Below are 15973 nucleotides of genomic sequence, written 5' to 3'. Positions count from 1 at the left end.
TCATCAAAGATTACACTAAAGGGGCGAAGTAGGAAATTGCCCTGGGCTTCCATCAATCTAACAATTCAATAGTGCTTTTCGATATTTCTCAGCGTCTTTCTCCGTACAATTGATATTTGTTATACAATGACCCTTTGAAAAGTGAAATGTATGTTCTTTTGAGAATCGTTTTTTGTAACAGTTTACTTGCAATTTCCCTTGACAGGAAAGTTGGGGACGCTCACAACGATCAGCCCAGAGGTGATTTACGACAGTGATTTATGACAGTGTAGTGCGCAGGTCCAGTGAACATGGACGACACCGTGAGCGCGACAGCCTCCACGGACGAGGACGAAGACACGCTGACGTACGTATGACATCATTGTTGCTTATTTGTGTATTTGAATCTTCCATACGAGATAGAAGGAACAGCAAAACAGTTTTGAAGACAATTCTGACAGTTTTAGTCCCATCCAACAAGACGTGCAGTCAATAACTTTATCTATAACGAGGTTTACAGAATGAAATCTAAAAACAGCAGTTTCAAAACTTGGACATGTGTCTTAATTGCGTCTAAATAGCATTCATATATATATATCTATATCAACTGAAACTTTTCTTCACATCAAAACGTCCCCTCGCACTGGGTAATCAGAATAAAATGTTTGTCGAAAACACAGTTCAACTTGGCATATTCGAACGGAAACCCAGATCTTCAAATGTATACCCTTTGTAGCCAAACCGCTCTGCAATACTGTATTCTACCCGTTGCACTGTGTTTAGTTTGTATCCCCAGTGGATTGAGATAGTATATTTTGATAAGTGACCGGTAAACTTCATTTGAGGTCGTTGGAGCAAGCAGAGGGAACTCTCGCCCTGAATACACTAACATCGGGGCCTTCATTTAGACCTATACAATCTACCTAGCAGACGTTTAGTGCATGCTGAAATGCACCAGCGCTATGTCATAAGAAAGAAAAAGTTGCAGCTACATTCTACACACAGAAATACAGATGAACAGAAAAAGACAGTGTAACTGTGCATATCCGCGCGAATGTAATGTTAAATATGAAGAAAGATGTTGAAACTATTGCACCCAAGTCTTGCTCAAACGTTTTGCATTCTTGTTCTTTCGCCTTTCACGCTTACTCGTTCTGAGGTGGAATGCTTTACTGCGATAGCGGCTTAACCCATAACTCATGCCAAGTGCCAAAGTCAGTGTGCCTTATCTAGACAATGACATACACTCAGTACGTGCAAACGAATGGATTTGGACCTTTTGACATCTTTATCAGCAAACGTCACCAGTATACATCACTAACATTTAAACCCCACCTCCCAAGACGTTAAAATGGATTATCCTTTATAAAAGTAATACATCTCAAAGATTTTATATGACATTATCTTTGCAGTCCAAGCATGACCTTGACCGTGATTCTGACTGTGACGTCATCGATTGGAGCCCTGTCTAACCTAGCTATCTGCTTGGTGATCATCTGTGCGCATGCGCGCAACGTGCCCTCTGATTGGTTCATGGGTAACCTGTCGTTCGTTGACCTGACCTTCGCTGGGGTCACCGTCCCCATCAGGCTGGCGAGGTACCTGCTGCGGGGCACCGGAGTATTCGGTAGGTGGCGCTTCTAAACACTTTCTATGGAGAAACCTTTCATGCCTTCGAGTTCTCATGAACTATTATGCAGTAGAACTCGTTGCCAACAAGTACTGTAGACGCATCCTCACTAGATAGCTTTAAACACCGTTTGCTGCTAGATGTGCAAAGGTTAGGTGTGACAGGTCATTCAGTGTAATATAACCAACTGCTGCCACGCCGCGTACCTGTGTTACGCCAAAGGATAGTTATGTCGGCTATACAGATAAGAATACAGATAGTACAACTTAAAGTTTTGTACTTGGATCCACCGAACTGTCTTGTGGCAAGGCACTTTACCATTTACTGCCATTTACGTTTTCTTGATAGGAGGGATAATACAACGTGCAAAGACATCGCGACTCATAAACGACTTTACGCTACATCTCTATCATAAACGGAGACATCTAACTAACTCATCCAAGGTTAACACGTTGGATGAAAGAATGTTCCGTTAGATGTATGTGCCGTACACATGAGAGATTTGTAAAGTATTGTTAACACTGTGAGAATCAATCAACCCACTCCATCCTGGCTCCCCGTGGCTGTAAAGAGCCGAAGCGCGTAACCGTCCGAAAGTGATAGATACGCTCGTTTTAATTAAGGACCATTACCGTGAGCAGCCGTAATCTAAAGAAATGTCTTGATCAAAGTGAAATCGACTGCTTTACCTAGGGAAAGAATCGACTTTCGTATCTGGTATTGAGTTATGGATTGTAAGGACAGCCTTGAGCGATGTCACCATCTACAGTAAATGAACCCTGCGGCTTAGAACGAGAGCTTCAACTTGAAACGTTATCCATTAACGCGCCATCTACGTGATAGCGACATCATTCAGACCCAGCGACGCTGTAGAAGATATATGTACAAACATTGTGACAACCGCTGAAGATGATGTAGATAATACATGTCATTCTTTATGGTAGACAACGATGTGTAGGAATGACAGACGTTCATACAGTCAGTGTCAACATTGTTACTCAAAAGAAAATTACGCCTACCACCGCTCCCTCTAAATCAAAATGGAGAAATAGACTGTATTTATAAAATCATGGAACTTTACAGTATAAGATCTGTAAGGAGTAAGCAACAGGAACATCGGTGATACCTTGTATGTCTGGCTTCTCAATTACAACAATATGCACCAAGCGTATAATTACTTATCTAATATACAGTAACGTGCCATAGAATAAAGAAAATCATAACAAATAATGAAAATAACAAAAGCAACACTAGATTATAACAACAGTGATAATGCTCACAACCGTCATGACATGTAAATTGGAAGAGCTGAATATGGGAAGATCGAACGGAAAACCCGCTATCAAGTAGAAAAAAATCACTGTCCTTGGTGCTGAAACGATTATTATTAGTTTTCCACTCGTTCCTGATCTTGGCCGCCGATCAAAACGACTATCAATATCACCATAAGAGTAACGTCAGCAGTGGGTCGATGGCTATTAGCTTTAGAATCCATATAGCAATCATCCAAACGTTTCAGTGACGTTAATGTGGGATTGCTTTAACAACACATTAACAGGCTATCCTCTAGAGAGTTATTTTTCTAAGGGATTTGATTTCTTTCTCCCCGGTTAATGCTTGGTAATGCGTGGGCGTAAGTAACACGAAATTACTTAGGGATAATCTTGTACGTCTATCTAGATAAGGGAAGATATTACTTGTCTGACTGCTTGTAAGAGCTACGCCATTAAGTAAAGTGTTTTTCTAATGCACCTTCTTTAATCATGTCATCAAATCAAACGAAAGGTGGCGTCGTAGGAAGGAAAGATAGGTGTTGGGGGAAGGGAGGAAAATGAGAATGTATGCATAGAAAAAATACTACACGAATGCAGAAGAAAAGGGAGAAAAGGGAAATTCATAACGCTAATGAAATACAGATGCAAGCAAATGAGACAGCACGTAAATAAGACATTCTATCAAAGCTTTTAGTAAACTTTAAGACTTGCCATCCGGTCAATGTAAAAGGTAACCCCTACATTTGAAACGAAATAGTCCTATCCTGAGTGCTGCCTATTGATTCTATAGTCTTTATCATAAAAAATTGTAAAATTTATCCGTTTAAGTTTTCCACTACCGTTTTAAGCCTTCCTTTTGCGTTTGCGTTCTTTGTGCCATATGACTGATCACACAAGGCATATAATGTGTACAAAGTACAACGATTTGCAATCACAAACCATGCAAACAAATATTACTGACTTTGTCTTTCTTCTACAAACTACAAATACTCGCAATCAAAAACCATGCAAACAAATATCACTGACTTTGTCTTTCTTGTCTCCTTATCTTTTCTATAGGAGGGCTTTTCGGCTGCAAGTTGTGCATGGTTCTCCCTAAACTGTGTCTGACCAACTCAGTCTTCACCATGCTGGCGATGGCGTATGAACGGTACCGCTCAACAGCCAAGTTCAACAAGCCCAAACTCACAGGTTCGTGTTGATACTTTGTGTGTTACGTCACGTGCAGTGGGGTGGGGATGTGCATGAGGTGTTTGCACTCACGTGACTATGACGTAGGTAATGTCCACTATGTTGGACGGTTAAACCAGGGAGTTTAAACCTAGACACGTAATTCTAGACATCCATGACATAAGATGAGCAAAGTTTGCAGACTTGATTATCACAAAAAACTCAATGGCCAGTCAACCAACCAACCAACCAACCAACCAACCATTAAACAAACAAACAAGCAAACATACCAACCAGCCTACAAACCAACCCAATGGCTACAAATTGCACCGAAAACATAACCTGGTGAAGGTGATGTGAACTCCTATTTATACAGTGAGTATCAATATCTTCACTGCAATTTGCTCCTAAACTGACACCTTCAACCTTTTACATGGAGGATTCATAATCTTAAAATCAGTAGACCTCACTACCGCGACATTGCACCTTCACCCTCAAAACTGTATGCATTTCCACCTGCAGGCTGCCAGACTGGATCGATGCTGGTGCTTGTATGGTTCGTGTCGTGTATGCTGTGTCTGTATGACGTCGTGAGCGGCAAGAGCTATCTACTTGACATGGGGAACTCGACCGAACCCGCGCCGGTCTACATCACGGACTGCTGGTTCCCAGAGTTGGGAGACGACAAGGTAACACGGTTTCGTCGATCCTATAAATACATATATTTGTTTTACTTCGCTGTTGGGCACACATTGAGGACCTGACATTGCACTCAAGTTTTGCATAACTTATTTCAACAGTACCACATATACTGAATTGGATTTTCGTTACCCTTGACTTCATATTGGAAATATCATTATGTACAAGTATGAACGAATAGACAACAATGTAGAAGAATACTATTGTAACTACTAAACGACAGCTTCTATACATGCCTGACAACAGGTTGCAACCAAGGTAACCTGCTGGTCAAGGGTACAAAAGGTGTATACTTTTATTGACAGTTGACTTTGTCACTGATTCTTAATGAATATGAACAATTCACCAGCCAGGCTAATCACCCGAAGTCTCGCGTACTAGTATGCACATAGCGTTCTCGCGATGGTACTGGGACAGTTCAAGGTAGCCTGATTTTATCGATCGTGCACCTTTTCTGTGTAGGCGACAGCAAAATGAAAAAAGTCAAAATGTCATTGCTCATAAACCGTGGAATAGATTGCCCATGTTATGCACGTATGCTGTCTTCAAACAAAATCACTTTGGTCTAAATTGGAAATGAATTGCAAGTCACGGTGAAAATTTGGTCTATTTCTTCAACTTTTTTTATAGGCTAGGGAATGGTAAGCCTTGGTACTATGAGCAGGTACTAAAAGCAACTGAATAGATTTAGGAAAATATATTCAGTTGCTTGAGTAAAAGAGATTATTAGAGGTAACGTGCATCTAGCCAGGATGGTATCCGGGGTACCGGTAATCATGAAATATAAAATAGACGTTAGTACTGGATTGTATATATTTATCTCCATGAAAAATGGAGATATAGTTTTGGGTGTGTCTGTGTGTTTGTTTGTCTGTCTGTTTGTGTTTCCGGACTACTGTAGTCAGCATAACTCAAGAACCGCTTGATGGATTACGATGATATTTGGTATGTGGGCAGGTGTTGTGAAGCCGAAATTCAAGGTTGATTTTGGGCCCCCTGGTATGTGACCTTGGTACTGCAGCAGAAATTCCATTTTTGTATCTCTTGACCTGGACATGCTATGGTCTTGATTTTTTGGTGGCAGATAGCTTGTGGTGTAATAAAGACGTGGTGTGGGTTTGGGCCCCCTAGCAGCTTGCTCTGGAACTGCAGGGGCGTTATCTTGAAAATCTTCTAAGGAGAATAACTCAGCAAAGGAACGATGGATTTCCATGATATTTAGTATACAGGTAGCTTAGACAGAGATGTACATAATGAAGTGCAGATTATGTTAATTAGGACTTAATTTGCATAGCTAATGAGGAAAATCTATATTTGCAGTGTATTCCATTATCAGACTCAAATACATGTAACATATGTAGTTTATGGAAAGTGGAGCATCAACAGATACCAATTATGCAAATAAATTCCTGATTTGCATAATTAATGCAAAACACCATAATTCAGCTAATTGGATAATTATAGGACTGTCAATATTGCAACATGTGTAAGTTAGATAAAGGTGTTTATGACCAAGCATATATTATGCAAATGTGTAAGTCATTTGCATGAATAGGATTGTTCATGCAAATGTGTAAGTCATTTGCATGAATAGGATTGTTCATGGAGAGATGAGGTCGTGGAACTCTTGTTTAGTTTGTGCCTTTATGGCAACATGTTTTTGTTTGTCTTTTTATGTTTATGTGTTGACAGCAACTCCACGGGCGACTCTACATAGTATTCAGTTCTTTTGTTGGCGGGCTTTATATGTTTATAAGTGATAACGAATTCAATATATGTTAAACTTTGCTTAGATGAACTAACATTGTTAAGACTGGGTGAATAAAAGGAGAGGAATTTGAAATATTGTAACAATCTTATTTTCAGGATGCCTACTCCTACGTGTTCGCTTCTCTTGGTGTAGCGACTCCCCTGATCTCTATAGCGGTGTTCTACGCGCTCCTGGTTGGCGCTATCCGCACGCGCGGGTTCCAGTCGCCCAACAACCCGCCCTCCAGTCCACAGCCACAGCCCTCTGCAGAGGCGTCAACAGCAGCGTCTCCCGTAGCCAGGTACGGAGTCTAGTCGAATTTCGTTACGTGTCGCATCGCCTCGTCTATTTTACTATTAGAATCAAGGAAGTCACATATCATATAAGTGGGTAAATTTGTCTTCTACTGCCTCAATATTTGTTCTTATTAGCTCTGTACAAGGAGCCAATAATTCTACCAAAAAATGCAGTGACGTCATAAACATACGTTCATGTTCCCCGTTCTCGTTCCCAGAGTGCAGACAACAGGGTGAGCCGGTCGGAATCATGTAATTAACCCAAGACAAAACGAGTGTCATGAAGTCATAAATTAACGATTTTTCTCTCTTCCCCTTCTCGTTCCTAGAGTGCGGAACTTTGTGGTAAGAAAATGTGTCGTGACGTCATAATCAGACGATACTTTCCTCTTCTCGTTCCCAGAGTGCGGACCATCAGGGTGAGCCGGTCGGTTTCTGGCGGGATTCTGCACGAGATCAGACAGACCAACATGGTAGCGTGACGTCATAATCAGACGATATTTTTGTCCCTTTGTCGTTCCCAGCAGAGTACGGACCATCAGGGTGAGTCGATCGGTGTCGGGCGGGATTCTGTACGAGATCAGACAGACCAACATGGTGGCGGCGCTGGTGGTGGTGTTCGTCTTGTGTTGGGTGCCGCTCTTCGTCCTTCCTGTTATGCAGGTATGGTGGACAAACCACTGATGATTTAGTGGAGTAGGGATGGGGACAAACCATTCATATTGTCAAGAATACTTTGTCAATATGCATGTAGAAGAAACTGTTGCAATACCACAGCTTGGACATGTTGTCAGGGATTACTTTCGTCATTTCGAATGGTGACGTAGAGCCGGCGGCGCAGTCTATGAGTGTGCACGTCCTTCAAACGTTAGCCTCACTGAGCGTCAAACCTCTCTGCATGCAACTTAGAGCCCAACACACTTATCAAGATGAGTGTGGGTGACCTGGTGTGGTTGGCTTAAAAAAAGAAACGCGAGCCCTAGCATTGCCGCATTGCACTACTTCTAGCTACTGACAAAGCATCATGCTTCACCAATGAGGATAACTGTTTTACCTTTCACTTACGATGTTTCAGGCGTGGACGGAGGACAGCGCCTCTAGCGACTCCTTCATACTGCAGCTGCACATGGTTCTGGTGACCGCGCGGACCATCCTGGACCCCGCCATCTACACGTGCTCGTCCCGGGCGATGTTCTGCTGCAGGAAGCGGGGCAGGGTGGGGGAGGCGCCCGAGGACATCCACCTGGGCGCCCGGGACACGGTCTCCGACTGTTAGCGAACAAACAACACTGATAGTTTTTATGTATGTGTACATAAAATGTATTGTTATTATTATATAGCTCGTTATGCTGTCCATGTCTTTGTCAGCAGGACTAGCCCTTTGTGATAGCAACAGACTAGCTGGGTAGCCCTGGCTGAACAGCCAAACCAATACATGAATAAATGTATAGTTTTAGTAATAAATCTACACGCTATTTCCGTACATAAATTAGAGCGCTTACCGACAAGGTTTCGACCAGTCCTATGATCCTTCTCAAGTTGATTTGACCCGAAGCCTACGTCACTTGACCTGAGCGGAAGGGTGACGTCAGCAACAGGTCAAAGGTGCCCGGCAGTCGGTATCGGCCCCCGTCTCTGTTAAGGGATGTTCGATGAGCCCTAACTGGATAGATTTTGTAAACGGCCAGACGTTTCAGGTATCACCCACTAGCGCTATAGCCTCATTCACAGACCTTCCAGGTGTGAAGGCATTTATTTTTTGGGGGAGCGCTAATTTGCAATTCTCAATAAGAGCCAGGTTCTTAAATGTTCGGGGAGGTCGATGTGGAGGCCGCACCTAGAAGGCCTGCGAAGGAGGCTACATCCACTACCTTTCGTCAGTGACATGAGTAAAGTAGTGGATGAAAGATAGTGAATACTAGCTACTTCGTACTGACGAAAAATAGTGGATGACATCTCAAATGTCCGGCCGTTCATAAAATCCCGTTTCTAGAGTAACTTTTGTAATGTGTATCGTTTAACCTGGATGTTCAACGAAGGGAAAACAAATATGGAGTAGAAAAAAGTCTCTACATAAAGATTTAATGACGATACACAACAAGAAATTTTGCATCGACAACTGTAAATATCTAAGAATGATTTCTGCATAGGTTTCTAAATAAGCATGTAGTTTTTAACTATTAATGGTCCCAATCCTGGTTAGCAATTTGTCTAAGAGCTCCTCCTAGCGAAGTGTTGGGGACAAGCACAAAGAAGTTTACCTTGCGTACAAAGTGCTAGATTACGAAGTACATTTCTGAATCAAGTACCAAAATTGTACAAAAAGAAATGTATGATTTTTGCCAAAATTATTCGTCACCGTCAGTAAACATATCCCATCGAATCGAGGATACATGTATGGTATTGCCAAATTGAGTAATTAAACTAAATTGTATATATTTTTGTAATATAATGTTTGAAACGAAGTACTATAGGTGCCCTGAAAGCTTTGTAAATATCTCAATTGTATATACACGTCATGGGTAATATTCTTTAGTCTATACTACGTATATGTACATACCTGTATTACTTGTAGGTGTATTTGGATCAAAACTGCGGGTAGAACTCAACTCTTTAACAAACAACTCTACAAAAGTTAACTTGAAGGCAAATGTAAATAAGAAATGAATAACTATAAATGATTGCTTTGCTTCTTTCTCAATACAATATACATATGCCTGATATTGACGTCAAAATTAGATTTCCGTTTGAAGAAACATAAAGTTGCACCTTAGATGTTGCTAATACTATGTATGTAAATTGTAGAGAATTAAATGAAACAACTGCACGTAGTAAGACCTATTAACATAAATTTGTATCTATCATTCTAGTGTCATCATTGATATAATGCCTGTTCTTCCTATTGGTTGTTTGCCTGTGACGTCAGAATCGCTATATTGGTTGAACTTGGAAAGGTCTGACGAAGAAATGCGCATACATAATATATTTGCATAAATTTGCATATGCATAGTGTTGCAATTACGAGATTGTGATTACATGTACAGATTCAACATTACCTGCGAACTTCCAGCTTTAACTGGCAAGCTAGTGTGGCGGGCTATACTTCCTCACCTCGAAATTTCTTTGCGGGAAAACGGCGGATTTGCATTGGAAACGACGTAGAACGGCCTAATAAGCTGTTCTAAGTCAAAAACGATTCGGAGCGGTTTGGCGAGAAAACCGTTAATTACGTGAGAGCTATTGCCCTTTATTGTAATCTCCAAGCAGATTTTTCGGTGGCAAGGCAGTATCAAAAGGCCCCTTTGGATACTGCTTTGTCACCGATAGATCTGCTTGGAGAATACCTTTTTACTGTATCATTCATTGAGAACTATGTCAGTTGCAGTTTTTGATAATTGACTTTTACACATGGCGTTGTACTTCATTGTCTCCTTGAAATAACTTATCATAATAATATATAATTGTTCTAATGATGCAAGATTTGTTATGTACCCGGAATTGATTAAAATCATCGGATTTAAAGAACCTACTTCATCTATGTCATCGAATGGCAATGTCTTTTTTTCATTGCCAATCTTGTTAATATTGACCTGCTAATTTCTTATTTCAAAATGTCTGGGAATTAATTGGGCTATAGACTTTGAGGCAAAAACACCACAGAAGACAGACACTGAGCATTGTTACTCTTTAATATCACTCCTACAAATATTCGGTCTCAAATCTCTCATTTCAAGAAACAACTGTAACAGAGAAATAATAAAAACCTCATACAAAGACACTGTACTCAGCATTTTGCAAGAATAGGGACTCTTCCTGTTGGTGGCTGTACAACAACGTATTGGACCTAACTTCACACAGAAAATACTCTTATGGCTCTTTTATTTACCATTCCAAGAGTCAATGTTCATTCCAATAGCTTTACTGCAATGTAGTTTTTGACACCAAATAAATTCATGCCAAGTTTCTTTGTACAGTATCAGGAATACCAAGTTTGTCCTCAAATCGTCAGGCACCAAATTGAACGAATAAGTGAACTTTTTTCGAGTTACTGGAGTCAAATTCTACATTTGGCAATAAACAGTTGGAATGAACATTGAGCAGTCGTTTTTTAATATCTATACTTCTTCCCAGTCTTTCCTGTACGTTTGTTTCTAAGGTTTATTTATTTATTTATTTATTTTCCATGGGGTAAGACATCCATTCACACAACATCAGATAACGATTCTTGGCTCAAGGATGACACAAGTGTCGGTACTTTATATTCTTTAAGGCAGACTTTTTGCAATTGTGAATAGAGAGGTACAAGAGTTGTAGCTGCATCTAACGGGGCACTTGTAAAAATTTTGGTTGCTTTCGCAAATGGAGAAAAGCAACGGAAAAGTGCATGCTACATGTACTATACGACAAAGGAAAGACTAAAATGTACGAGAATAATAAATTTGGTGGCACTTTTTTAAACACATGTCAATGCTCAACACATCCATGACTATATAATGACAGGCTAAACTCAAAGAATAATCATTCACATCCCTTAAACACTCGCGATTCGAGCGCTCTCCCCTCGTTCAAACAAACAGCAACATTTACAACAACATAACAAACATTAAGTGGAATACTTAAAAATCCAACATCTTCTTCTTTGCACTCATCAATTAATTTGCCTGTCGGCATATGTTAAATCATCAGAGATATAATATACATAACCTTAATCATCGTTGTCTTCGTTCTGACCAGAAAGAGACACATTTCTGAAAATTAAATTAATGTATTCCAGACCAGGATACAACTGTATATATCGTACTGCTAGCGGCTCGATTAAGAAGTATACAGCATAAGTCGATGAGACACTGAAGAACTGGGTAGCGCCCTGAAAATTGCAATGCACTGCACATAAACAGCCCCTTAGGTTATATATACCATTATCTTATTCATGAATCTATCCCTGTGAAGAGGGGTGGGCATGTACAGTGGAAGTAGACGGCTCTTTTCGTAGTGCCGTTGCGAACATGTAAAAGCTTTACCCATTTAAGAACACACGAAGACAGTAAATGTAAGTAATGCTAGTGACTATGGCAAGTTTACATGGGAAATTTCTAATGGTGTTTTGAGTGTCAAAGATAAAACTTTTGAGAAAAATTTGTCGGGAGCAGCACAGTGTAACGAAAGCCCTTGTTGTGGGCCATGTACTCCAGAGAAGAGCGTTGACCACATGCAGGTTTGTCCACCTATAGGGCAGTTGTCAAATGTGCTGAATTGCAACAGCAGCAGATTGGTGCACAACGGTGTTAGTGAGTTGCATGGTGCAATTTGATGAGCGGGACACAAGCACAAAACAAGAATTTGACTGTTCAAACTCGTAGTATTGAACCTACATTTGCATACAAGTATGTTAGCTTTACGAAAGTTAGAGCATGCAACGTGTCAACAGACAGTTCACACAAGCACCGCACTTTGGTTTCATTGAGAAGCTTTACGCTAGCAAGCAACTTACTACAAGCACGTCGACATACAATTAATTACAAGGATGTCTGTCATGAAGGACACTTCCAGCTGTGTTTTCTCACGAAGTTTGTTTCTACAGTGCTCTCACAAATACGTTCAGCTTTTGCCCACCCCCCCTCTCAAGATTCAACCCCACAAAGGGAATATAGTCTCCGGCTTTCCTAAAGAAGCTAATAAAAATGTACCAATCATTTATATCCTATCCAGAAAAGATGTCACAAATGACGACTAACACTTCTGCAGGAGGTACACAGAGACGTATAGCACGCGGTAGTAAGCCATTGCATATCAGAAAGAGAGAGGGAGACTTGAATAGCACATTCGACGAAGACACAAAGCACCTTTTGAACACAGGGTAGTAACCTGCATACACTGAGACACAGTCTAACGTTTTGCTTCTTCGTATGGCATTTCCTGTTTGATTTTGACCTGTACACAAATGCCAGCACCTTTTTCTATACGAAGCCCTACTTTGGGTCGCTGCTTTTTCAAGCGTCAGACCTTTGAACAACCGGGTTGACACGTCATGGTACGACAGGTGTCTGCTTGCTTGTTTGATTTCATGCTGTACACAAATGCCAGCACATTTATCTGTACCGGGCCCTACTTGGGCACGATGCTTTTCCGAGCATCGAACCCTTGAACAACCGGGTTGATACGTCATGGTACGACAAAGTGCCTGCTTGCTTGTTTGATTTCAACCTGTACACGAATGCCAGCACCTTTATCCATATGGCTACTTGGGCTTGACGCTTTTTCGAGCGTCGGGCCCAACAACCGTGTGGACACGTCATGCTACGACGAAGTGGCTGCTTGCTTGTAAGTTCCTGATAGGGGGAAGAGCGACAAAGGCAACGAGTCCTACAGTACACGGAGATACTTCTGCAGAGATGAGGGGGTCCTATTGTGTACCGGCGGTGACCAGTGGGGTTTGTTTCGCCACCCACGTGCTCCCCCCTCCCATATATAACGTACGTTCCCTGTCCAACAATAGCAGCAATGCTGAAAATAAGTCGGAAGTGAAGAAAGAGTGCTACTTATCCACTGTTTCTGTTTTTGTTTCTCTCAATTGTCTCTACATACAGCGTACTCATCATCTAGAAAAATAGAGCCTGGTCCTTTGAAGGTGGCAGGGCGGGCGGTTGGAGTCAAACGGGGCCGTTAGCAGCACCGGTGGCAGGAACTAAGGTCTCCACGGGAGACTTCGTTCCTTCTGGCCTGTACAGAAAACAAGAAAAAAGAAGTGAAATGAACATTCATTAAACTTATTACTGTAAATGCAGAAATGTTTGCGGTGGTTTTATGTTCGTGGTTTTTGTGGTGAACTTGCAAACCGCAAACTTTAAACCACCGTGAAAAGCCATTCCATTGGGTGACTGTATCACTACTAATGTTTTAAACTCTAACTCAAAACCACCGCAAACACTTCATTTTCTCCCTACCATACCATAACACCAATGTTTTTATATTGCACTGAGAAAAGTGGGATTCTAAACGTAAATGGAGTAGAAAACACGAGTTCCACAATGTTAGCTTGAACGAAAAATGGACGATAATAAGGGTATTGCAAGTTTTTGCCCAAAGATGAACTTCTCCACATTTTGGACTAACTAGAAGCAAATAAAAAATGATGGATATTTACATTTGCACATCACAGCTACTACATCAGTACTCCTTACAGTATCTCTACAAGCTCTCATCATACAATGTGTATGTTGTTTTTCTTCTACCGTTAAAAGGGTTGAAAATGTAAAAGGGTCAAAGATGTAAAAGGGTTAAAAATGTACGGACGTGTACCTCATTGTTTCCATTGCCCCAATCTTCATCTCCACAGAGTTCTCGGTCGTCGCGGGGTCCGCCTGGTTGACATGGCTGTTGTCTGTTTTGGGTGAACCGGGGGGTGGGGCTGTTTTGGGCTCTTCCCCTTCTTTCTTCGTCACACCAGATGAGAGGATACTGAAGAAAGCAGAGAAAGAAAAGTGTTACAATCCTTTGTTTTCCTTTTATATCTCAGTATGAACCATATTGCTGTTGTCTGTTTTGGGTGAATCGTGGGGCGAGGCTGTTTTAGGCTCCTCTCCTTCTTCTTTCGTCACAGCAAATGAGAGGATACTAAAGAAAGCAGAAAGCAAAAACTGTCAGCATCCTTAGGATTTGTTTTATGTAGTTTGGTGGACATGATTTACAAACATGCATAAGTATACATTGTTACATTCTCTTTTTAAATATGTTTCAACATGCAACACTTCAAAAGCTCACAACTTACAGTTGGGGACCTTTAGCATGCTGTGTTTGCTCAAATCAACTGCAGATCATAAAAATGCTAGCCCGGTATACATTCTATTTTAGGTCTGGTTTGCTCCTCTGATCGCTTCCTGGTGAATAGTCTGGCACCTCTTAATATCATCATCAACATCTCATCTTGTTGTGAAGTTTTCAGATAGAATAGAATGAATATCAGACAACTTTTTGGTATTGAATCTTCTCAAATCTGTTGTAAATCATTGATAAATAAAGTATTTTATAAGGAAAAACACACTGAGAACAAGCACTAACTTGAAGTTCTGACTGAGCTCTTCTGTTGGGTCGTTTGTGTTGCCAGGACTGCCCTGCTCCGTGCCCTGCTGTTGTTGTTGTTGTTGTTGATTCTGAGTGTTGTTGTTACTCTGGTCCTTGTCCCCGACTGTCGCTGGAGTGTTTGGCTGGGGCGGTTTCGTCGGTGAGGCACTGGGAGAAGGGGCGGGGCTGGAAGAACTTGTTCTGGAAAAAAACAATCCTTGTTAGTGAATATGGATTAATAAGCATAACTACGACCGCAATCCAACTTTGAACAGAGACTGGGCGACATAGGTTATTTGGCACTGTAGTTACATGACTTTGAAGTCACATGCCAAAAATTGTAGTTCAGTGAACAAGGTACAGACAAAAATTTTCAGTGAAGTCCCAGTTCATTGAATTTGTAAATCAAAATGTTTTGTTCATGACAGCATAACTATGTTGTGTATGACACTCCATCTTGGTGACCATGCTTTTATATCACACCGCACAACTTGTCGCACACAAACTATTCATGATTGTCTATGTACCTTTGATTGCCATTTGAAACTAAATTTAACTAATGGAGCGACATGAAATGAAAGTGAAGGGTTGGTGGCATCTTTAAAGGAAAGCTACACAAAAAATTGAAAATCCTTCTATGCTATGCTTAATATATTCCAAAGTCAAATTCTTACTTCAAGTTGTTTCACATAAGTCCGTCATAGTTCTGGTATTTTCCACAGTTTGCAACTTATGCCGTGCTGACGCCTTCTCACCTGATAATTGAATTATATGACGTCAGTGTTTCGAATTTTTCACCTGATGATTGAATTTTAAAACAGTGACGTCATACAAAACAATCATCAGGTGAAAAATTCGAAACACTGACGTCATATAATTCAATTATCAGGTGAGAAGGCGTCAGCACGGCATAAGTTGCAAACTGTGGAAAATACCAGAACTATGACGGACTTATGTGAAACAACTTGAAGTAAGAATTTGACTTTGGAATATATTAAGCATAGCATAGAGGGATTTTCAATTTTTTGTGTAGCTTTCCTTTAAAGTTGACAGTTGAAACAGTGGTATGATATAAATGTTGGAACAGTGGAAGACGGAGCAAATGTTCTCAGCT

General features: G+C 40.9%; 2 protein-coding genes across 2 annotated transcripts in view; one reads left to right on the top strand and one right to left on the bottom strand.

The window, feature by feature from the left end:
* The first annotated feature begins 206 nt into the window (after positions 1 to 206).
* On the top strand, positions 207 to 9411 carry LOC136422037 (beta-1 adrenergic receptor-like). The gene is made up of 7 exons (XM_066409655.1): positions 207 to 346; positions 1392 to 1606; positions 3943 to 4074; positions 4576 to 4742; positions 6619 to 6803; positions 7326 to 7461; positions 7874 to 9411. The coding sequence occupies exons 1-7, from the start codon at positions 291 to 293 to the stop codon at positions 8072 to 8074; spliced, it is 1092 nt and encodes a 363-aa protein (XP_066265752.1). The 5' UTR covers positions 207 to 290; the 3' UTR covers positions 8075 to 9411.
* A 1058-nt stretch (positions 9412 to 10469) lies between these two features.
* The window catches only part of LOC136422061 (serine/threonine-protein phosphatase 6 regulatory subunit 3-A-like), a 41459-nt gene continuing 35955 nt past the window's right edge, over positions 10470 to 15973 (bottom strand). Inside the window, exons 24-26 of the mRNA XM_066409695.1 lie at positions 14857 to 15060; positions 14098 to 14256; positions 10470 to 13518 (exon numbers count right to left, since the gene is read on the bottom strand). Coding sequence (XP_066265792.1) covers positions 13449 to 13518; positions 14098 to 14256; positions 14857 to 15060 — 433 coding nt within the window. The 3' untranslated portion in view covers positions 10470 to 13448. The remainder of the gene's footprint in view (positions 13519 to 14097; positions 14257 to 14856; positions 15061 to 15973) is intronic.

The sequence above is a fragment of the Branchiostoma lanceolatum genome, chromosome 16, assembly GCF_035083965.1.
Source record: "Branchiostoma lanceolatum isolate klBraLanc5 chromosome 16, klBraLanc5.hap2, whole genome shotgun sequence".
Classification (NCBI taxonomy): Eukaryota; Metazoa; Chordata; class Leptocardii; order Amphioxiformes; family Branchiostomatidae; genus Branchiostoma; species Branchiostoma lanceolatum.
Note: the sequence above shows the minus strand (reverse complement) of the source record. Positions and strands in the feature narration are given on the sequence as shown.